The sequence below is a fragment of the Ursus arctos genome, unplaced genomic scaffold (genome assembly GCF_023065955.2).
Source record: "Ursus arctos isolate Adak ecotype North America unplaced genomic scaffold, UrsArc2.0 scaffold_18, whole genome shotgun sequence".
Classification (NCBI taxonomy): domain Eukaryota; kingdom Metazoa; phylum Chordata; class Mammalia; order Carnivora; family Ursidae; genus Ursus; species Ursus arctos.
In genome coordinates, this window is record NW_026622852.1 from 50,047,578 (window position 1) to 50,070,943 (window position 23,366).

Below are 23,366 nucleotides of genomic sequence, written 5' to 3' on the forward strand. Positions count from 1 at the left end.
GCCCCTCCTCTACATTCCCAGTGCACCCTGTGCTTCCCCCACTCTTGCTGTTCTTACCACATTCAACCCTGATGCAATTACAATTACCCGGGGGGGGGGGGGGGGGGCTTTTAAAAGTCCTAATGCCCAGGCCACACCCCAGAACAATTAAATCAGAATCTCCAGGCACCAGTATTTGTTTAAAGCTCCCCTAACTTATTCCAATGTGCAGCCAGTGGAGAACCACCCATATACCTCTGATTAAATATCCACCTTCCCCTCTAGACTGGCAGCTTCTTGAGGGCACCGACTGTCTTCTCATAACCCTGGTCTGACACCTGGCATAGTTAAGTGTTTGATGAATGAGTCTTCCTCCAACACCTGACGTGTGGTTTGCAGCTCCCAGTAACTGCTTCTCTCTCTCTGACAAGAGGTAATTTACTGGATACACACTGCTTACACATGACTGTTACTCTTTAAAGATACTTTCCTTTAGAGTCAAAGGTATCAATAAGTTACACCTGCTGACAACAGCCTTGGCTCTTAAATACAGAAAAATGACACACGAACAGCTAAAATGTGCTTGAAAGAACGGAGGTCTGTTCAGTTCTTGCTTCTGGGAGAATGAAGCCTGAAAGTAAGCCAAGAGAGCATTTCTATTCAATACCACTCTTCTGAACACAATTCTCAGTGATTCACTGGAAGGGCCATGCTCAGTGCTCAGGGCCATGTTCTCAAAATGATTAAGTACACTCAGCTTGAAGTCATGAAACAGACAAAGGCTTTGACAATATTCAGGCAGCAGGAAAGCTTAATGGGTTTTTTTGTTGTTGTTGTTTTAGAGTATCATGCTATTGATCACTCTGCTGGATCATCAGCTTTCAATTAGGATCTACTTTTCTTCAATTACAACATATTATGAGATTAGGAGAAAAATATAACACTAACTCCTCATAAAAATGAATCTTTGCTGCATATGGTAACCACGTTGTAATGTAGGCCCTCATCCCTTTAAGTGCTATTTAGAGCTACAAATTGAAACACACACAGTGTTAGGACCCCTTACTCATTTCACAGCCATCAAATCTTCAAACCAGCTAATATCTATCAAGCAAAATAGCAACCTATTCTCTATAATGATCTGACTTCACCACACTGTTTCTTTAGTTACAAACTTAGATGCTAAGGGAGCTGAGGTAAATTTCAAACTTCATACCAGTTGAACCGTCTTAAAGTTGACAACATAGTCAAGAGAAACTGTATACACTTCAGAACATGCTAGCAAACATCACCTACTAAACATTGATTCCTTTAAGCCAGACAAACAAGCAAAAGGGTAGTGTTAATATTTCCAACAAGTCTCCATTTGTTTCAGTGAACTCTGAAATTAAAGCCGTTTTTCCAGGCTGAAAATGCTGTATCAAAGGGTGCTTTCTAACCCGTAACAAGTTAACACCTCCATAGAAGAATGCAGTCATTGTTGAGACTTGTTAGAAAATGATTAACTTAGTTGAGTAATTATACAAACAAGTCGTTTCAAGATTTTACACTTAACTTTTCATTTCTAATAATGCTCTCAGGATCAGATTAATAAAGATACACAGATCCTGCTCTGCGAGGAGTTGCAACATTTCACCTTTCCATATACGCCTATGGAAAGATTCTCGTGCCACCCTGCACAAAGCAAGGTAATGGAAGAAATTTAGTTGAGTTCCAAGAAGAGAAACAGTGTCTGCACACTCAGCAATGTGCAATACTCCATACATTTTTTTAAAGATGTATTTATTTATTTTAGAGAGAGAATGTGTGCTGTGAGAGCAGGGGGAGGGGCGATGGGAGAGGGAGAGAGACTCTGAGACTCCCCTCTGAGCACAGAGCCTGACAGAGGGCAAGACCCTGAGATCATAACCTCAGCACAATCAAGAGTCCAACGCCCAACCAACTGAGCTACCCGAGTGCCCCAATTCTCCGTACTGTTATAAGAAATTCTCCACCGTGCTAAGCAGTGTAAAATATAGACTTTTCAATCATATTAATAACATTTGCGAAGATGTATCTATTTCGTTAACATTTTTGTCCTTAAAAAATATTTAAAAGCCTTCCTTTCCCTAACTTTTCCTCTGTTCTTCCTGAACAATTCCTAAAGTTATTACATAGGCAAAGCAAGGTAGATGTCCATGTGGGCAATGGCCCAGTGTGGGGTGTCAGAGCCTGAGCAGGGTGAGGAAAATGTCCCTCAAGGACCCTGACAAGGGATGTCAGAACATGAGCCGGGTAGGAGGCTATCCATGCTAAGGGGTGGCCTGGCAATACAATGCCAAATCCAAGTAGAAAGGAAGGCATTCGCTCAGGGGGAGCAGCCTGGTATGGGGAGCCAGAACTCGTATAGAGTGAGAAATGTGTTCAAACACAGGGATGGCCAGGCCTGAAACATAAGTGGAGTGAGGAATGTGCCCCACAGAGGTACAAGGGTGTGAGAGCCCAAGGGGGTGAGGAGCACGTCCAAGCACAAGGGCACACCCTACAGTGGGGTGTGGAAGCCTGGGTAGGTATGAAGAGTTTGGCCATGTGGGTTTGGGGCAGGCTTGTTCAGCATGATGGGGAGTCAGAGTCCAAGCAAGGTACCCACAGGGCAGTGGGGAGGGCAGGGGCACATCAAACCACCGGAGTAGGTACAATAATCCTAGGAAAGCAAGGTGAAAGAGGAGAACATCCATATGGGGTAGAGATGAAGGGGCCCAAGACCAGTAAGAAGGGCCTGCTTTCTCACAAATGAAGTTAACAAGAAACTAGAATGAATTCTACAGAGTTGGATTTGAATTGGAGGTATTAGTGTGAACTCAAGGTGTTCAATAAATATATAGATAAGGAAATAAAGTGTAAATGTAACCTGACTTTTAAACTCTCATATATTTCCCGGCTCTGTCCACTGACAAGGCCTCATAGCAGCAACACCCCAATAGCAATGAGTATATCTAGTACCCAGACGTTGAGTTCTAAATACAACTCTTCTCTAACAGGAACCAGAACTCCTTGGGGAAATAGCTGATTCCAGGGCTGGGGCAGAGAAAGTACAAAATGAGCTGGAACATCTTATTGTGTCAGAAAGCAAAGAAGTGCTCAAAGAATGATGGCAACTATCAAAAGACCAGCTTGAAAAGGCTCCCACTGGCCAGATCTGGGGTAATTTCAGCGTCGAATTCAACAATGACATTAACAGATTATTAACCCACCAAATAAAACAGGAAACCATAAGTCCACATTGATATAAATAAGTGAATTGAAAACTGAATGAGAAATGGACCATTTACAGTTTCAAAGTAACTTCCCACCTACTAATTGCAAGAGGGAGAAGAGTAACTTTTTAGTGTAGAAGTTTAGCAAAAACTACCTTAATCAACTCATTAAAGTGATCAACATAAGTAATGAGACAAACTGTTAGAATGCAGTGGGAAAACAGCATCATTTCCATGACATTCCTGTCAAGGATGCTTCACCAGAATCTAATCTTAAGAAACATCAGACTATCAGATAAATTCAAATTGATGGGTCTTCTAAAAAATATCTGGTCTGTAAACTTTAAAAGTGTCAGGTCACAGAAATCAAGGAAAGACTAAAGAGCTCTTCCAGATGAAGGAAACCAAAGAGACATGACAACTGTACACAATGTATGATTCTGAACTGGATCTTTCTGCTATAATAAATAAATAAATGAATAAATAAATAAATAAATAAATATTACTGAAACCACTGAAATTTGAATGGGTCTAAGGATTAAATGTAGTAATGCATCAATGTTAATTTCCTGATTTTGATGGTTAGATTGTGGTTTTATAGGACAATGTCCTTGTTTGTAGGAAAAGCCCACTGAAGTATTCAGGGGTGATGAAGCATCAGATCAGCACCTCCCTTGAAATTGTTTTGTTAAGTTCTTTATATTATTCACAGTGCATTGGATAGAATAGGGTATTTATTACCTTAGTAATGGGGAATAATTAGTTCTAGGCTGAGTACTGCTTCAATCCCACCTAACAAATCTTAAAATTAAAACCCAGAGGATCAAACTCTTTCATACTCAACTTATGAAATATATGAAACAATGGTTTTCAAAATATCAGGCAGCAAAGCACAGCAATCTCTTCAGAGATGGAAAACATTCGATTGCCTCAGATCACTGCCATAAGTCCAAGAATATTCATAAGAACACAAAAATACCCCACACCCAACAAAATTAAATACACAGTGTCTGGCAGTCAATAAAAAGATTACCAGGCACGCAAAGAATTAGGAAAATACAACCCATAACAAGAAAAGCCAACCTAGAACTTACATAGATGTTAGAATTAGAAGACAGGTTATTCAAACAGTTGTTCTAACTGTATTCCAAGTGTTCACAAAATTAAGAGACATAGGAGATTCAAAAAAGACCCAACTGAATTTCTAGAGATAAAAACAATGAAAAATCCACCAAATAGGATTAACTGCAGACTAAACACTGAAGAAAAGATTAGTGAACTTGAAGACATTGTTCTAGAAATTATCCAAGATGAAACACACAAAGGGGAAAAATTCAAACAAATTCAAAGCATCACTGACCTACGGAACAACTTCACACAGCCTAAATATATAAGTAATTGGAATCCCCAAAGGGGGGCAGGAGGCAGAAAAACTAATGATCAAAAACTTTCTAAATCTGATTAAAACAATGCACAAATGCAGAAATCTCAACAAACCCCAAGCACAAGAAACAGGAAGAAATCTAAGGCACATAATAATCAAATTGCTCAAAATCAGTATTAAAGAGAAAATCTTAAAAGCAGAACAAGAAACACAGGTTACATTCACAGGAACAAAGATTAGAATGACAGATTTCTTGTCAGAAACTAGGCAAATGAGTGAACAGTGGAGGAGCATCTTTTAAGTACTAAAAGAAACTGACAACCTTGGATTCTATTCCCAGAGAATATTTCAAAAGTGAAGACAAAATAAAGATTTTTCAGACATTACAAATGCTGAAAGAATTCATCAGCAGCAGACCTGTACTACAAGAAATGTTAGAAGTCCTTCAGACAAAAAGAAATGATGCCAGATGGAAATATGGACCTATACCAAGAAATAAAGAGCATCAGATATGGTAACTACATGAACTAAATAAGTCAAATGATCATCTCAACAGATGAAGATGGTTTCACTGGAGAATTCTACTAAACACTTAAAGAATTAATACCAATTCTACCTTCTGCCTTGTTGCATCTAAGAGGGAAAGATGGGTCACCAGCAGTTCTACTGGAGCCATCTGAGGAAATCTGGCCAGCGTTCTTGTTGCATCTGTTCAAACTTGCATGGTCTGATCCTGATATACGGCCTCAATATGTGCCCCCAGGGTTTCTGTCAGTACTCAAGGGATACAGGCTTCATTAAGTTGGATTAAATGAACTTCCTTGAATGGGTCATCCAAGAGACCTACCTACTGCAGATACCCAAGATACCTACCCTAATGTTAACTCACTGCACATAAAATAAAAATATTTCAATTAAAAAAAATACCAATTCTATACAGTATCTTCCAGAAAACAAGATGAAACACTTCAATTCATTTTACAAGGCCAGTATTACTCTAATACCAAAACCAGGCAAAGACAGTACCAAAAATATAAATTCTAGACACACACCACACACACTATAGATCGATATCCTTTTAGCCACAAAAATCCTTACAAAAATATTAGTAAACAGAATTCAACAAGATACGCCATGACAAGTGAACTTATTCCAGGGAAGCAAGGCTGACTTAATACTGAAAATCAATCAATACAGTCTATGCCATCTTAATAGGCTAAAAAAGAAAAATCAAAATTATAATATCAATTGATGCAGAAAAAGCACTTCATAAAATTCAACACACATTCATAATAAAAATTCAGAAAACTAGGGATACAGGGGATCGTCCTCAAGCTAATAAAGGACCTCTATGAAAAACTTATAGTTAACATTATACTTAATGGTGAAAGGCTGAATACTTTCCCTCTAAGATTAGAAATAAAGCAAGGCCATCCACCCTCACCACCTTGTCATTACATTAAATAGTTAAGTCAGGGCAATAAGGCAAGAAAAATAAAAGGCATACAGACTGAAAAGGAAGAAATCAATTTCTCCCCATTTGCAGACAACATGACCATCTATGTAGGAAAAAATTTGGAATTGAAATTGAGATAAGTTCATTCTCTTCTATCTACAATTCTTCCATTTTCATCTAATCTCCTTTCAGGACTTTTTTCTGTGCACTCCTTCTCTGTTAGTGTTCAAAAGCAAAACCATAGATTTGGATAGCTACAGATATGAGACTTCAAAAGCACAAACCAGGGGCATCTGGCTGGCTCAGTTGGAAAAGCATGTGACTCTTGAACTCGGGATTTTGAGTTTGAGCCCACGTGGGATGTAGAGATTACTAAAAATAATAAACTTTTAAAAAGCACAAACCATAATGTGAAAAACTGATGGGTTTGATTACATGAAAATTAAGAATTTCTGTTCAAAAAAGGAAATTTTTACTTAAAATGGAAATATTTTGTCCATTTACGTGTGTGTGTGTGTGAGTGAGAGAGAGAGAGAGAGAGAGAGACGTACGGGAAAATATCCAGCATCATTCCATTTTAACAGCAACTCATGTAACACCAAAGTTCTATGGGAACATGGCTTGAAAACTGCTATAAATTCATCCATCACGAAGAAGCAAAACAGAGGAATATTCCCTTAGAACATAAAGGGACCAGGGTTAAAAACAAGCTGAGTCAGATTCTCTCTCCTAAGAATCCAGAATTGACTCTCAGAGCTGGCATCATTTATACAACTTGCTCTGGAACTTAGGTCCGTTCCCTGTTTCAACAAAATCACCTGAAGAACCTTTTTGAAAACACAGATTCCCAGGTCCCAGAGGTTCTGGTTCAGAGGGTCTAGAGTGGGGTCCCAAAAAAAATTTTTAAGTTCCCCAGGTGATTCTGGTGCATAGCCAGCCATGTTTAGGACCCACTTAAATAACAGCGCTTAAAACTGAAAGAAGGAGGGAGACAGAAAATCCAGTGCAAGAGTCTGTAGGGTCCCTGACAGACTAGAAGAGCCTAAAGGTTGCGGGAGTGCTTTAAGGGCCTAATTATGGTACTTTATTAGCTGAGTGAGTGTTCAGGAGTGGGCAGGGTCTGTGTGACCAGCCATGGACACCCGTTCAAATGTCTGCCATCTCCTTAATATAAAGAGCACTAACAGAGAGGAAAGCAACTTTAATTTTCCTAATGATTTTCAGCCATGGTGTGTCTGCTTACTCACCCAGGTAAATAATATTCATTTTTAATTTAGGACATATTTTTCATAGTTTACCTATTCTCTAGATTTACAGATAGATGGTAATTAATCAGACATTAAAACTTATCAATATAAGGAAAGGCATCTTGGAATACCTAATGAGCCAAGTCCAGGCCCTTAGTTACTCTCTGAGAATTCCAATGACAAATGGAGGAACAAAACAATCCATAGACTCACCAAGTAACACCTCAGGGCAAAGTCAACATTAACACCAAGAATGCATACTGTAAAACAGCAAGAGGTATAAAAAGCAGGAGTCCTAGAATGGTGAAAACTACTTGCTTGCCCTGGTTCTGGCAATGAACTAGCTGTGCAGCTTGGAGCAAGAAATGAGAGCCAGGAGGTCTAAAACATGAGCACGTGGGGACTGGCTGTAGCACAGCTTCAAAGACCTCCCTCTGTAGGATCCAATTTCCCCATCTATGAACAGATCACTAAAAGATCTCTTCCAGTTCTGACACCTTGTAGCTCTAGCATTTTAAATCAAAAATATTTGCAAAAATCTTTTTTTTTTTTGCAAAACACAAAGTTATATTATAGTTGTTAATATGAAGGCTCATGATTTTTATATCAAAATATTGATTTAGGAGTGCCTGGCTGGCTCAGTCGGTTGAGCCTCTGACTCTTGGTTTTGGCTCGGGTCCAGATCTCATGGGTCTTGGGTCGCGCGCGGGATTGAGCCCCACATCGCCCGTACCTCAGCAGGGAGTCTGCTTGAAGGATTCTCTTCCTCTGCCCCTCCCCCTACAGGCACACACTCTAAAATAAGTAAACCTTTAAACATATATATATACACATTGATTTAGACTAATACAAATGCTAGCTTACAACTTGTAAAAGTTCTTTGTCCTGAATATCAATTCAACAAATACTTAAGTGAAAGACATTCACTTTTTTTTTAAGATTTATTTATTTATTTTGGGGGGAAGGGGTAGAAGGAGAGGGAGAGAAGCAGACTCCCTGCTGAGCAGGAAGCCTGATGTGGGGCTGGATGTTACAACCCTGAGATCATGACCTGATCAGAAATCAAGAGTTGGATGCTTAACTGACTGAGCCACCCAGGCGCCCCAACATTCACTTTTCTAGGGTAGTGGTTTTCAGTGTAGAGCCGAGGTGTATCGGAGGCCTTAGCGGAAAGGGAAGGGGAATGAAAGAGACCCATCACATCGATCTACTTTCACTGGTTTTTTTTAAAGATTTATTTACTTATTTATTTATTTGAGAGAGCATGCATGCACACGCATGTGAGCAGGGGAAGGAGCAGAGGGAGAGAAGCACACTCCTCGCTCAGCAGAGCCCCACACTGGGCTTGATCCAGCAAACGTGAGATCATGACCTGAGCCGAAACCGAGACTCGGACGCTCAACCTACTGAGCCACCCAGGCACCTGTACTTTTACTGTTTTATGTCTAAATTTTAAAGAAGGCTCCTCTGACACAGGGTTCCACACCTTAACCAAAAAAAAAAAAAAAAAAGAGTTCAAAAAGCATATATGCAAACAAAACAAACATATACGATAGGTATGTTTATTATCCAGTTCACCAGTGAAGAAACTAAGGTACAGACAGTTGAAGTACTTGTCTGAGCTCACACACTCAGGAAATGAGGAAGCTGGGACCAGAACCCAGGCATTTTGGTTCCAAAGTCCATGCTCCTAACTACTACGCTAACGTTCTATATGCCGCAACACGGTTCAGAAAAGAGAGACAAAAATATAACACGAATCTCCAAGACTCCCAAATGCACTGGGAAATAAAGATACTAATTAGCATGACAAGCAAGGTTGTTTGCAACTGAGCCTCAGCTAGACCCTTCAGTCAGCTTCTGCCACCACCAGCTACCAACACACAACACGTACCTCCCGCACTGCAGTCACACTGACCTCGTCAGGCCTCAATCACCTGCGCCTTTTATGTATATTTACCATTTACTGAGCTAATTCGGAAGGGCTGGGAACTGTGCTGAGCATTTTATATACCACACCTCATTTTATCTACATGACAATCCTGTGAGGTAAGGGAGTGTTTGCGGACTTTACAAAATAGTCGTAGAGAACTTAAATAGCTTGCACCAAGGACAATTATCTAGTAAGTAGCTGTGTATGAACTCAAACCCAGGTCTGTTGTGACTTCAAAAGGTTACGTTCTTCATCACGATTTCCTTCCTAAAATGTGCTCTCTCACCAAACATCATACTCACTTAAGATGTATCTACAACAGTGCTTAGCAAACAGGAGGCACTGGAGATATTTGCTGAAATCAATGAATAAATGAACAAATGCCTCCTCCTCTCGAGGCCTCTCTGACTTTCTTACGAAACTCAGTGGCTCTCTCTACGCTGTCACAAGACTTGTTTCAAAGCTCTCCTATAAGGTTTCCCAGGAGGTATTCCATGCTTTCTACTTATACGTACACATTACCCACTGGACTGGAACCTTGTTTCACTTCAACTTTGTATTCTCAGCCTCTAACAAAAGCCTGGCTTTTAACAAGCAGTCAGTAAGTTTGTTAATTGAATGAATTTCCCTGAGGAGAAGTGAGATGAATAAGAGACTCATGATTCATATTAAAACTTCTTTTTCCTCAAGAAATAAACAACATTCAAAGCTGTGATATACTCAAATGTGTGCTCTATAAATATTTTTAGGTTTCGACTATCATCAGAGGCATCTAAATTTAACTCATTCAACACATATTTATGAGTAATCTAAATACATACATATAATGGCTCTTAAGGAGCTTACAACCTAGTCAAGGAGATAAAACATAATAAAATGCAAAGGTAAACAGTCAAACATGAGCTGCCATGAGGAAATACATGACTAGGTGCCACATAATTGGTAAAACAAAACGCTGTGGGCTTGCAACTTGCACCCTCATCCTGGCCGAAGGCCATGGGTCTGACTACCTGTGGACAGTCTACAATGAGGCTCTTTACAGACAACACCGAAATGAGGAGGAGAGCAAGGGACAGTACAGTGTGCTTTCCATACAAAAGTATTTAATTCAGTTTTTAAAACCGTCCTTAATCTGACATGTTCTTCCTGCTCTTTGCTATAAAAATATAATTTCTTTTCAAAAATAATGATGATGGGAGATAATCACTTCTTTCTGGTTCCACAAAACTTGTTTTTAAGATTTTATTGATGCAAACATTCCGAACATTTGGGAACTACCGAGCTAGGACACTCTGTGATGCTTCTCTTGAACAGGGAGAACTTGAAGTGAACACTGCAGAGTGAACAGGATTTGGCTGGGGGGCGGGGGGGGGGGGGGCAGGAGATTTCAAGCAGGGGAAATGGCCTGATAAAAATACAGAGGTGTAAGTGTTCGTGTAAAGTCTGAAGAAGAGTAACTAAATCAGGTTGAAACTTGGAAAAACTGTAGCCGTGAATTCCACTTCTGGCAATATGACAAGCTAAGTACACTTCTGATCCTCTACTAAAAACAATTGTAAATAACGGATGTTTTTATCTTCTCAAATACATACACTGACGAGCTTGGAAGGAAATAAGGAAGATTCAGATGAAGAACTTAATGAAGTTAAGAACCCAACACGGTAAAAAGCGAAACACAAAAACTAGCTTTCCCCTTGAAGGCATTTACATTGCCCAATGCAAGATTCACTCTTCCGATTAAATGGCGCTCAAGGAATACAAGGCAAAAGTAACATCCAGCCTGAGGGAGAAAGTATAATATATGCTCCTCCTTCATAATTTAAACTGGGACTACAAAGGTGATCAAGATAGAAACCCATCCACACACATACACCTCTCAGGAACTATAATGAAAACAATTACTCTCAAACCTTGGCAATCTTCCTGCAAGTTCAACCACAAGCTGGCCCTCACAAGGGACTGCTACCGAATGGCCAAAAACCTCAACCCAGGAATGCAAGTTGAAGTGGTCACAAACTGAAAGTGGCCACAGAACACTAGCAAAAAAATATGTAAACCTTCTCTGGAAAAATTCACTTCAACCTTGGCCTAAACATACATACATACACACACACATACACACACACAGTTTCAAGAAATAGTTTGTGGGCAAAAATTAGAACCCTCCGGGAAACAAAGCCCATAAATAAGAAACTCAGAAATAAAAGATGGCAGAATCAGACTTTTGAAGACTTCAGATATTGGAATTATGAGAGACAGGACATGGAATGTTCAATAAGCTTAAGGAAATAAAAGGACTGAAAATGAGTAAAGAGTAAAACTACAACATGATCAAGCAAAATTGAAAAAGAACAAAGTATATATCAAAATAAGAAAAAAATAACTCAATGGTTGGCTAAGAGCAGAAATGTCACAACCAACGTTAATTAGAGACACAACCAAAGTGAATTAGTGAATTTACAGAAATTATACAGAACAGTGTTTAGAGACAGAAATTATAAAAAAGCAAAAGACAAAGATCCAGAAATTCTAAGACTAGTCAATATTCCAGAAGAGGTAAAGAGAATGGGGCACAACCCAAGCTGGTTTTAAGGCTCTATTTACCTTTTTGGATTCCCATCTTCACTTAGTTCTTGGTATGAAAAGAACTGAAAATTTTCCAAAACTGACAATGGTTACATATTCACACATTCAAGGAGTCCAATGAATGCAGAGCAGGATAAATAAAAAGAAATCTGGAAGTTCTGCTTCCAAGTAAAATATAGTAGGCACACTCCACCTTGTCTCTCACAGCTATAAAATACATCTATACAACCAGGGTAGAACTCACGGACAAGGGGCACCTGGGTGACACGGCGGTTAAGCATCTGCCTTCGGCTCAGGGCGTGATCCCGGCGTTATGGGATCGAGCCCCACATCAGGCTCCTCCGCTGGGAGCCTGCTTCTTCCTCTCCCACTCCCCCTGCTTGTGTTCCCTCTCTCGCTGGCTGTCTCTATCTCTGTCGAATAAATAAATAAAATCTTTAAAAAAAAAAAAAAAAAGACTAGAATTCAAAATCTCACCAAATCAGTGATAAACCATACGTTTACCATTTTCTTTCGTCTGGTATCACTCAGCATGGACATAACGCAGCACAAAAACTGGAAGTTGACAACAGCATAGACAGAGTTCCAGGAAAAGCATTCTAGTTCAGGCTCAAGGAATGGGAAAGCAGGAGAACATACAGAAACCTAAAGCAGTAAGTGAAGAACCTTCCTCAAAAAAAAAAAAAAAAAAAAAAAAAAAAACCTTCCTTTCCAAACAGTAATGTAACCCTAAGAGAATGGGGCAAATCCCAATTACTTTCCTTTCCTCTGTGTCCTCCCACTGCCAGGTCTGAACTACAGATGTAGCCGTGGGAAGTGCACAGCAGAACAGGATAAATAAAGCCCCCGTTTTCTGGCCAACAGAACTAACGGGGAGCCCCAGGGAACTAGGGAGATAACAGAAGGAGGGAAGCTCAGGAAGATGACCCCATAAAGTTGGTTTTGAACACCAAGGCCCATCTCTGAGTCTATCAGGAAAGCATGAGGGTGCCAGGTGCTCCACATTTTTACTAACACTTCATAATGTAAGTCTCTTTAATTTTAGCCATTCTACTGGATGTGTCAGAGCTTTCTCAAGGTAGTTTTAATTTGCATTTTCCCAATGACTAATGATGTTAAGCATCTTTTCATAAGCTTATTTGCCATCTGCAGATCTTCTTTGATAGAGTGTTCAAATCTTTTGCCCATTTTTCTTTATCGGATTGTTTGTCTTACTGAGTTGTAAGAGTTTATAAATTGAGTTTTTAGAACTCAGTGACTTGTCATTTCCCTAAAGAGTGTCTCTTTGGATGAGCAAAAGATTTTCATTTTGATAGTCTAATGTATCAATTACTCTTGTATAGTTTCACTTTTGTGTCCTACTTAGGAAGGTAAATTTGACAGCACTTTATCATAATACTGAAGGGACAAGTAATATGGCAGATATTGAAGAGAACACCTAGATTCCTGCCTTGCATGAATGAATTAATGCATATCATACCAAAACCATTTTCTCAAAGGACATCCACAACTCACTGTTAAACCACATTGTCTCCTCTGGATTCCCATTTCTACTGACAGCCCCACAGCATTCTCCACTGCTTATCTAAGTCTCTTCTTTCCCCCTAGGTTCAAACCTTGAACTGTGCTTTGCTATACTCAGCCTGAAAACAACTCTCATAGCTTCATTTTCTTCCTCCGTGCCAATGATTTCCAAATCTCTATGCTCTCTTCCTAATAACAGTGGCATCCAATATTTACTCACGGCCTTACTATATGACAGGCACTAAGCCCACCTTCTAACTGCCTGTTGTGTTCTTCTCCTCAGCCCTATCATTAGTTTACAGTCAAACATTCTTCTTGACCTCCCTGCCAGTTCCCCCTCCTGACTCACCAGTTTCTGTCCATGAGGTTTTGATGCTCCCAAATTGAAAACCTTGATATCGTCACCTTTTACTTTAGTTCCTCTTCTCTCCCCCATATTCAATTAATTTAACAGTTCTCCAGTTATGCTACTTAAATCACTGCAGGTTTAGGAACTAGACTGAAGGGCCAAAAATGGCTACTTCCCAATTTGCATGAAAAAATAACGTAATCTACTTTAAGTTTTCCTACCATAAATTTTTCTTAAGCCCTTCTCACTCCTATTCTGTCTATTCTAAAATATAATATAAAATATCTGATTTGGGGGGAAAATGTAGTTTGACATTTAATGTATAAATATTTCAGAGTATTCCACACAATACCATGACTTTTAGGTACTCCATCACCTGAACATGTTTGAGCAGCACTGAGCTAATAATGTGCAACTCATATTCCTGCTAAATTGTTCTTTCCTACGCAATATGAAACTTTTCCAATGAGGAAGTCAGACCAAGGTAGGAAAGGTGAGGCCAATTTGCCAGAGAAAACGTTAAGAAGTAGGCCATCAGAACACTATAAATTTCTTCCTTTTTAATTCCAGGCTGTGACTACCCATCCTCTGGCACCAAAGAGAATAACTATCTCATAGGTAGAGGAGAAACAACTTTCAGTGATCAGTATAAGGATAAATGACTTTATATTGTAGTCACCACAAGTGAGGCACATCCAGGCTGCATCCTCCACTTAAATCAACACATTCTGTACTTTCTCTGCTGATTATCAGTATTTACTCCAGGAATAAAGCATAACAACATTAGCCTCAGAAAAATAAATATAAATATTTATAATCCCAAAGGGATCTGTCAAAACCACATGATTTGGGGATCATCAGTTATTTGGAACAATCACAAATAGTGAGTTAAATATACTCTTTTAAGATGAAACCCAACCAACACCAAACTTCTACACGTATTAAACATTCATTTAATTATTCAGTATGTATTAACTGAGTACCTACTACATGCCTCATTCTGTGCAAGTCACTCAAGGTTTAATAGTGAACAAGGCTTTTATAGTACCTGACTTCATGAAGTTTATAGACCATGGGAAAAACAAGAACAGTAACAGTGACCCGACCTGATCAGATTTTTCCTTTGGAAGGCTCACTCTGGATACTGTAGAGATAGGACTGGAGAGAAGCAAGAGTGGTAAAGAACCCTGTCGGAAGGAATTACAGCCATTATGCTGAAAGTATGGTGGCCTGGACCAAGAGGACAGCAGTGGAGGAGGAGGCAAGTACATGAATCAACAGGACTTGATGTTTGGATTTCGGAGGTGAGAGGTCTCCAACAACTTACTGATCTTTCCCTCCCTCCTGCCTTCCACCTGCCTACTTAGGATTCATGAGATGTGTTTAGTTCTCACTACTCACCACTCTGTAATTGACTACCAAACTCTATCTTTAGCTCCCACCTCTCCAATGACCTTCAGGTCCAAAATTTCAACTGTCGCTGGAGAACACCCCATGGATGGTAAAACTCACACTCAACAGAACCCAAATCAAAGCAATGAAAAAAAAAATCAAACCCAGAAAATCTCAATTTCCTTCTTTTTAATGCTAGCTCTGCCACCTTTTTCTGTCACCCAGGCTACAAACCCTACAGTCATCATCTATCTGGTTGTGAAGACTTTCTAATCTTCTGATACCTACACTTCTTAACAACTATCACTGATAACTGGACTCTTAAAAGATACTGTGATGCAAACCAAAAGGAAATATCCAAATAGCAATCCTCATTACCCCTCTTCTATTATAATAGGTTAAGTGGTCTCCCCACCTTCAGTCACTGTGCCCTTCAATCCTGGTTACACTCGTGGATCAGACACTCACACTTTTAATAGGTAGGGGAGCCACTTAATCTCGAGTTACTTTTAAAATGAGTTCTATTGGTTAAAATAATTACACACAAAAAGGACACTGAGAACAAAGATAAGAACAACTCTAATAGAGTATACTCAGAGTTTTAGTTTTTTCTATAGGTCTTTAGTTCAGAATAGGAGAGTATCAGGCAGTGAGGGAATAAAATTTTACCTCAGTAGCACAAATACCTGCTAGTCACTAGGAATTCAACTGGAACAGTGAATATGAACCAGTTCTTCAGATACAAGATCTGAGAAGGGGACCTGACAGCCACCTAGGGCACAAAGAACAGTGCCCATGGTAATCCACTCACCCCTCCTATGGCAAACAACAAATCTCGATAGAGCTCACCTTGCTCAGGGGCCTACAGAAAATAAAAGACCTTTTAAAAATACTGCAAATGGAGGAAAGAGAACATCATCTCTTAGAAGAATGTATCTCTGAAAACGATTAAGAAATATGTTTCAGGAAACTGGTATCCTTAAATAGAACAAAAAAAACATGACTTTTACAAAACAGGAACAGAAAGCTACAAGAGGATAAGAAAGACAACAAATAAAAGCCTTTTAAAAAAGGATGGAAGAAAAAAAGAGTAACTCCAAGGAGAATAAAAATGCATGGCATTAGACACATTACCTATGGTATTGTTGCCAAAATGTTTTAAACATGAACTTCAGCATGAGGAAACAATGAAACAAGTTCTAAATGTGGGACATTCTATAAAACAACTGGTTTGGATACTTTAATAAGTCAATGTCAGAACCAAAATGCGGGGGGCAGAAGAACTGTTCTAGATAAAAGGGAACAAGAGACATGACAACTAAATGTGACATATGATCCCTAATTGGACCCAGGCTCAAAAGCAAACAGCTGCAAAGGACATTATTGGAACTGGGGAAATTTAAATATGGATTGTTTATTAGATAATGTTGTATGAACGTGAAATTTCTTGATGATGATGAAAGTATCCTCATTTTATATATATATATATATAAATATAAAAGAATACAGTTGTTCTTAGGAAATATATAAAAGAATACAGTTGTTCTTAGGAAATAATGCAGATAAAATACCATGATGGCCTTAACTTGACATGGGATTATTCAGCCAAAATAAAATAAATATGTGTATATAATGGGGGGAGGGGGGTAGAGAGAGATTACCTATTCCTTATTATAGGGAAACACAGATAAGCATTTCCCTATTCCCATTGCTTATGAGTAATACTTAATTTTCCTAAATTCAATGCTCATCCAAAAAGCTGCAGTCACTGATAACTTTTTATACTAAAAACCACACCACTTCTATTTTTTTAAAATACAATCCTCTTTCCTTTTTATGAGGCCAGCATGACCTTGACACCAAAATCAAGAACATTACAAGAAAAGAAAATTACAGCCAAAAATCTCCTATGAATATAGATGTGACCATAAAATAAATATCAGGAAACTGAATCCAGCAATATGTATAAAAAGGATCATATATCATGACCAAATGGGTTTATTCCAGGGATGCAAAGTTAGTTTAACGCTTGAAAATAAATGTCACTTACATTAATGGGAAAAATCATATCATCTCAATAGATGTAGAAAAAGTATTTGATAAAATTCAACCACCATTCATGACTAAAACTGGCAACCCATAAATACCAATTGATGCAGACCTAAAAAACCTCTAACAAAAGTCAGCCAAAGGGCCAGAAAAGGGACAGCCTGACAAGTCAGCAACAGGGAAAAAAAACACCAAGCATCAGCCAAACACCACAGAAAAACCTGTGTGGTTTCACCTCCACTCAAGCCAGCAAAGGACAAGCAGGGAGGAAACCAAATTTCTACCTTGGCCAGGCTGTAACGAAGAATCCCATCCACCCACCACTGCCAAGAAAGTCAAGTAGGGGGTGGGACTTCCATCATCCCCAGCAGTAACGAGGACCCCCTCAATGTGGTTTCAGTGGAGAATGTGGATAATGCGGACTTCCACTCTCCTGTGGCAGTAACTGAAACTGTGGTGAGAGCAGCAAAAATGCACTACTCTAGGGGTGCCTCCGTGGCTCAGTCAGTCAAGCAGCTGACTCTTGATTTCAGCTCAGGTCATGATCTCAGGGTATTGGATCGAGCCCCGCACTGGGCTCTGTGCTCAGAGGTGAGTCTGCTTGAGGATTCCCTCTCTCCCTCTCTCCCTGCCCCTTCCCTCCACCCATGTGCGTGCACACATGTGCTCTAAAATAAATCAATTAAAAAAAAAAAGCCACTACTCTACCCAGCTAGAGAGGTATCAGTGGAGGCCTCTTAGAGAATCAGAATTCCCACCTACCACCTAGTAAAAGGGAACTTCCCACCCTGGTGTTAAGGAAGCCTGAACAGGGACCCTACATATATACCACAATTGGCAATAAGAAGGCAAAGTGCTCCCTTCCCCTACTGAAGCAATGTCAGAGGAAGCCAGCTAAAAACAGGAGGAAATTTTCTTCAAAGTTCTGGGGGCAATTTTTTTAGCCTAGAACTCTAGCACCATACAAATTATCAATCAGGTGTGAGAAAGCAGACATTTTTCAGACATGCAAAAACTCAAATGCACCCTTTCTGCAAGTCCACTGCTGTGGCTGTCTCCTATAAGAACTTGAATATGTACTCTGGCAAATGAAACAAAAGAACACAGGGGCCAGGAAACAATGAAATAGCAACATGGTGAAGGGACATTCCAGGATTACAACAATGTAGCTAACTTTGCACAGATCAGAACAGGAAAGTAGGAAGAAACCATCAAGAAGAAAAAAAAAAAGAAAGAAAAACCTTAAGACTGCAAGTCCACACAGTTCCAAAATGGCACAGAATGGTATCAGTAAGCCCTAATCATAAAGATAGATTCTACCTCCTTAACCTAAGTTCGTAAGAACTTTAAACTTTTGTCAAGAAACACAGGAAAGATTTAAAGAAGATGTAGACCAATAAAATGAAACCATTGAGGCTTTTGGCAAATTCAAGGTCCTGAAAGGCATCAGTCGCAAGTTTGAGAGACATGCCCCCCCCCCTTTTTTTGGAGAGACATGCTTATTACCACACTGCCCTGCTGCTCTGAGGCTACCAACAAGGTCAAAGTCAAAGCCGAGTCTCATGCTCACAAAAGTACCCCAGCCCCCACAAAGACTGCAAAGTAGAGGCTTCTGTCTGCCAACATGAGGATGGAAGGACCCATGTGACACCCTGGACTGCTATCTATACAGGGTGGGTGTCCCCCTGTGCTTTTTGTGCAAATAAATGGAAAACTAATCTATGTATTAGCATATAGAGTATAACTTTTAAGTCTGGATGGATTGTAAGAAAAAAACATTTATATAACCCTGATGTTAAAAACATTCTCCTTCAAATGCGATGGCAATGCACCAAAAAGAAAAGGATTTCCAGCACCCTACCTGGCCTATGTTGAATAGTATTTAAATACTCGTAATAACATTTTTATTTAAACACTCATAATATTTAATTTTCAGACTTAAGGATAAATAATAAAAGACTTGGTTCTGGCCATGGATCAGAACTAAAATAACCACATAAAAGTAAAAGTACAGCTTAGAGAAACTAGAAACAAGAGGTATCCTTCCTAGAGAGTGGAGAACTATGAAAGAGACACTGTTGAAAGTTAATGGAATAAGAAGGGTTAAGTAGCAATATCAAAATAAAACCACTATAAGAATTAGAAATAATAGGGGTGCCTGGGTGGCTTAGTTGGTTAAGCATCTGTCTTCGGCTCAGGTCATGATCCCAGGGTCCTGGGATCGTGCCCCGAATCAGGCTCCCTGCTCAGTGGGGAGCCTGCTTCTCCCTCACCCTCTGCCCCTCCTCCCTGATTGTGTTCTCCCTCTCTCAAATAAATAAAATCTTTTTAAAAAATTAGAAATAATATAAACACATAAAATACTGGAAGAGGAAGAGAGAATTACTATAAAGGTACTCATCTTTCACTTCAGGGAGTCAACAAATACTGCCTAAGATTAAATTAAGTGAAGATTTACCTAGGGATTATGGGTTAACCATCAGAAGAACTGGAAGTAAAATTGTTAATACAGGTTCTTGGGGGGATAGAGTACAGAATCAATGCTCTCCATCACGAGTGCTTACAAACTATTTTACGATGTGCATTATAACTTCGATTAAAATAATTTTTAAAGTTTGACAAACACATTCCATTGGTGAAGGTGTAACGTAACAGGCACTCTCACATGCGGGAATGTGAACTGGCACAACCCCTGTGGAGGGGAATCGGACACCATTTAACAAAATTACATCTAAATTTACTCTCTGACCCAGCAATTCCACTTCTAAAAATCTATCCCAATGGTATAATGGTAAAAATACAGAAAGGCACATGCATAAGAATATTCATTACAACACCATTTGTAATAGCAACACTGGAAGCAATCTAAGTGGCCATCAGTATAAGATCAGTTGAATAATCCATAATCCATCCATCCAATGGAGTACTAACTATGCTGTTCCTATAGAGAAATGAGGATGATCCCAGACACTGCTAGAAGTGATCTTTTTACAAGGTACAAAATGAGAAAAAAGGAGAGAAAAGTGCATTCAGAATGCTACCATTTGGGACACCTGGGTGGCTCAGCTGTTAAGCATCTGCCTTCAGCTCAGGTCATGATCCCAGGGTCCTGGGATCAAGCCCCGCATCGGGCTCCCTGTTCGGCGGGAAGTCAGCTTCTCCCTCCATACTCCCCTTGCTTGTGCTCCCTCTCTCTCTGTCTCTGTCAAATAAATAAATAAAATCTTTTAAAAAAAGAATGCTACCATTTACCTGAGGAGCTGGTGGGAGAAAATGTGAATACACATATGTATTTACCTTTATTTTTCTAATGAAATGACAAATGCACATTTTTAAAAATTACCTATGAAGGAGGAAAAGAACAGAGTGACGAGAGAGGAACAGAAGTTAAACTTCTCTGACTATACCTCTTTTGCATATTACATACCTCTATTGTAGATTTGGCTTTGAAACCGTAAGTATTTTATGTGATTACAAAACAAAAATTATTTTTAAAACGCACTCCCAAAAGATTAAAAGAAAAAAAAACTACATAGTAAGTTGGTGACACAACCACAGAAAAAAACTATTTCTAATGGTTTTAAAACAGTAACTTGACTATACCTTCTTAGTGGGATATAATCTAAAGACAAAAACAAAAAACAACCAAAACCTGCCAAATTAAAAAAACAAACAAAACCAACCTGTTTTCAGCCATCCTATTGCTGCTGAGTTGTGTGGGTGTTGTGGATAAAGCAAAAGTACTTATGTTGGTGTCACTGGATATCAGCATTTTTGGTATGAGAGATAAGAGATTCAGATACAAGGGTGACGAGGTTAAATAAAAATGCTATAGCCTTGAATTGGAAATATCAATATGAACAGTTTACCTTTAACACACACACACACACACACACGCACTTACTTCCTAGTGCTGACCCCTAGAAAAGCTAGAATAACGGCTGACCTAGTAGCAAAAAAACAAAACAAAAAGAGTCCCGAAACCCAAACTATAATCTCTAATACCATTTCTCACCAAAAGGAAGCAAGATTCCTTAGAGAAACAGAAGAATACAGGTCTGGAGTAGGAAAAATAGAAGATAAGCTCAGAACATCTTGTCCTACCAAAAGGCAAGGGAGCTATTAAAAACTACCACAATACTGTCAAAAGGATTCTAGAAGCTAACATGAAGAAGCTGTCACCAAAGATAGGACAAATTAAACATCAGTGAGGAGAACTACAGCAGATTCAAATATAGTAAACAGGTTTAAATCTATGTGTGTTAGTAACATTTGGGAGAAAAAAAAGAGTCACCTTTGGAAAACACCAGCAAACTCAGTTTGAAAAATGAAGGGAATCAAATATTTATCCTGCTTTTCCTAGATGAACTCAGGGTAACCAAATAGTGGATATGGGTAAGTTTTTCTATATAGAAGTATTGTAGGTAATATGAAGAAATGATAGATGCAAAATATCACCATTTTACAGCCCTTGATACGTAGACCAAAAAGAAAGATAATCAGACATAATGTGCCTCCTGATGGAAGCACCTATCACCACATTTTAAGTATTCTTGCCAAGAAAATGAACTTGAATCTGATCAAGTAACTAAATCTAACTACCAATTTGTAGGAAATAAAGGGGACAGGACATATTAAACAGGATGCAATGTAAACTACATAGGTCAAACAACACACTTCCTCAATAAGTAAATTGCAAGGGGGAAAAAGACAAGATACTCATCAACCAACTGCAAAGTATGATCTTACTTGATTTAAACAAATCAACACTAAAAATATATATAACTAGAAAACTTCAACGCTGACTAGATATTTGATGATACAAAGGAATTTTTTTTTAGGTGTGATGTCATTGTTATGTTTTTTAAAAAAGAAGGTCTATCTTTTAGAGACGCATACAGAAATATTTAATAAGATAGGACAGGGACGCCTGGGTGGTGCAGTCCACTGAGCAACCAACTCTTGGTTTCAGCTCAGGTCACTGATCTCAGGATAATGAGAAGGAGCCCCACATCTTAAGCACTGCTTAAGATTCTCCCTCTTCTTCTCTCTAAAAACAGAAACAAAAAAAGAATGAGATAGGACAGTCGGGATTTGCTTCAAAATATCCAGGTCTAGAGGACAGGAGAAGTTATAGTCCGTTATCTATAAATGGAACTAAATACGCCATATATTAGTTAAGTGTTTTAACAGTGATGGCCATTTGAGGGTTCATTGTACTATTCTATTTTCGTAAATGTTTAAAATTTCCCTTAAAAAAATTTTAAGAACAGTAATTTTAAGCACCCAGGAAAAAGAAAGGAGAAGTTAGATTTAAAAGACTAGAAGTGGGGATGCCTGGGTGGCTCAGTCAGTAGAGTATCTGGCTCTTGGTTTCAGCCCAGGTCATGATCTCAGGGTTGTGGGATCGAGCCCCACGTCGGGCTCAGTGCTCAGTGTGGGAGTCTGCTTCAGATTCCCTCTCTCTCTAATAAAATCTTCTAAAAAAAAATTAGAAGTGAACAGTACTACCAGCTAAACAAAGATAAATATAAATGGTGTAAATCTTATGTAGAACTGAATAAAATTTTCAAATATCATTTGAGAGGAGAGGCATAAAATGTTAAATACTATTGTTCTAATTATTCACATGTTTATCTTATCTAAGTGGACTTTAAGCTGCTTTCCTCCCAGCCAGTAAAAGGAATAGTGCTTTGCATATTTGAGGCTCACAGTCCTCCAAATATATTCAGTAAAATATACAACACATCATTCCTAACATACTCACAGAGAGGAAGCAAATACTTTGTCTATGGCTTAACAAAAAAATATATATATATATATTAAATGGAACACTTGCTTTGACGTTAACTCCAGGGGGTTCAGATAAGTGTGCCCATCCTCTCCAAGCAATATTAATGATAGCTGCCATTTACTCAACAATCGTTTCTCTGCTGAAGGTGAGATACAAGATCGCTTCTAATCCTCACAACCATCCTACAGGTAAATTTATTAGCTTCCTTCTACAAATTAAAAAAAAAAAAAAAAACTGAGGCTGAGAAACTTGGGACTCGGATGGGGACTGCATATGTCTCTGAGGCCCACATCCCCCAGCTCCTCTCACACCCTGGAGCACAAGAACTGTTTGCTTGGAGTCAAACAGCATCTTTCTCTAGATTGGTTTCCTTCCTCCTATTTATTCAAACAGACTAGGCTAGGTCAATAAAACATCCCTGAAACCTTTTCTGAGGC

General features: G+C 39.0%; 2 protein-coding genes across 8 annotated transcripts in view; one reads left to right on the forward strand and one right to left on the reverse strand.

The window, feature by feature from the left end:
- The window catches only part of DENND1A (DENN domain containing 1A), a 489,454-nt gene that overhangs the window by 458,341 nt on the left and 7,747 nt on the right, over positions 1-23,366 (reverse strand). The window lies entirely within an intron of this gene.
- Positions 5,246-5,410, forward strand: LOC123001887 (40S ribosomal protein S29-like). The gene has a single exon (XM_044389587.1). The coding sequence runs from the start codon at positions 5,246-5,248 to the stop codon at positions 5,408-5,410; it is 165 nt and encodes a 54-aa protein (XP_044245522.1).

What these genes read in the sequence shown, in the direction of transcription:
- LOC123001887 (XM_044389587.1), top strand. Translation starts at nt 5,246, where the DNA reads ATGGGTCACCAGCAGTTCTACTGGAGCCATCTGAGGAAATCTGGCCAG.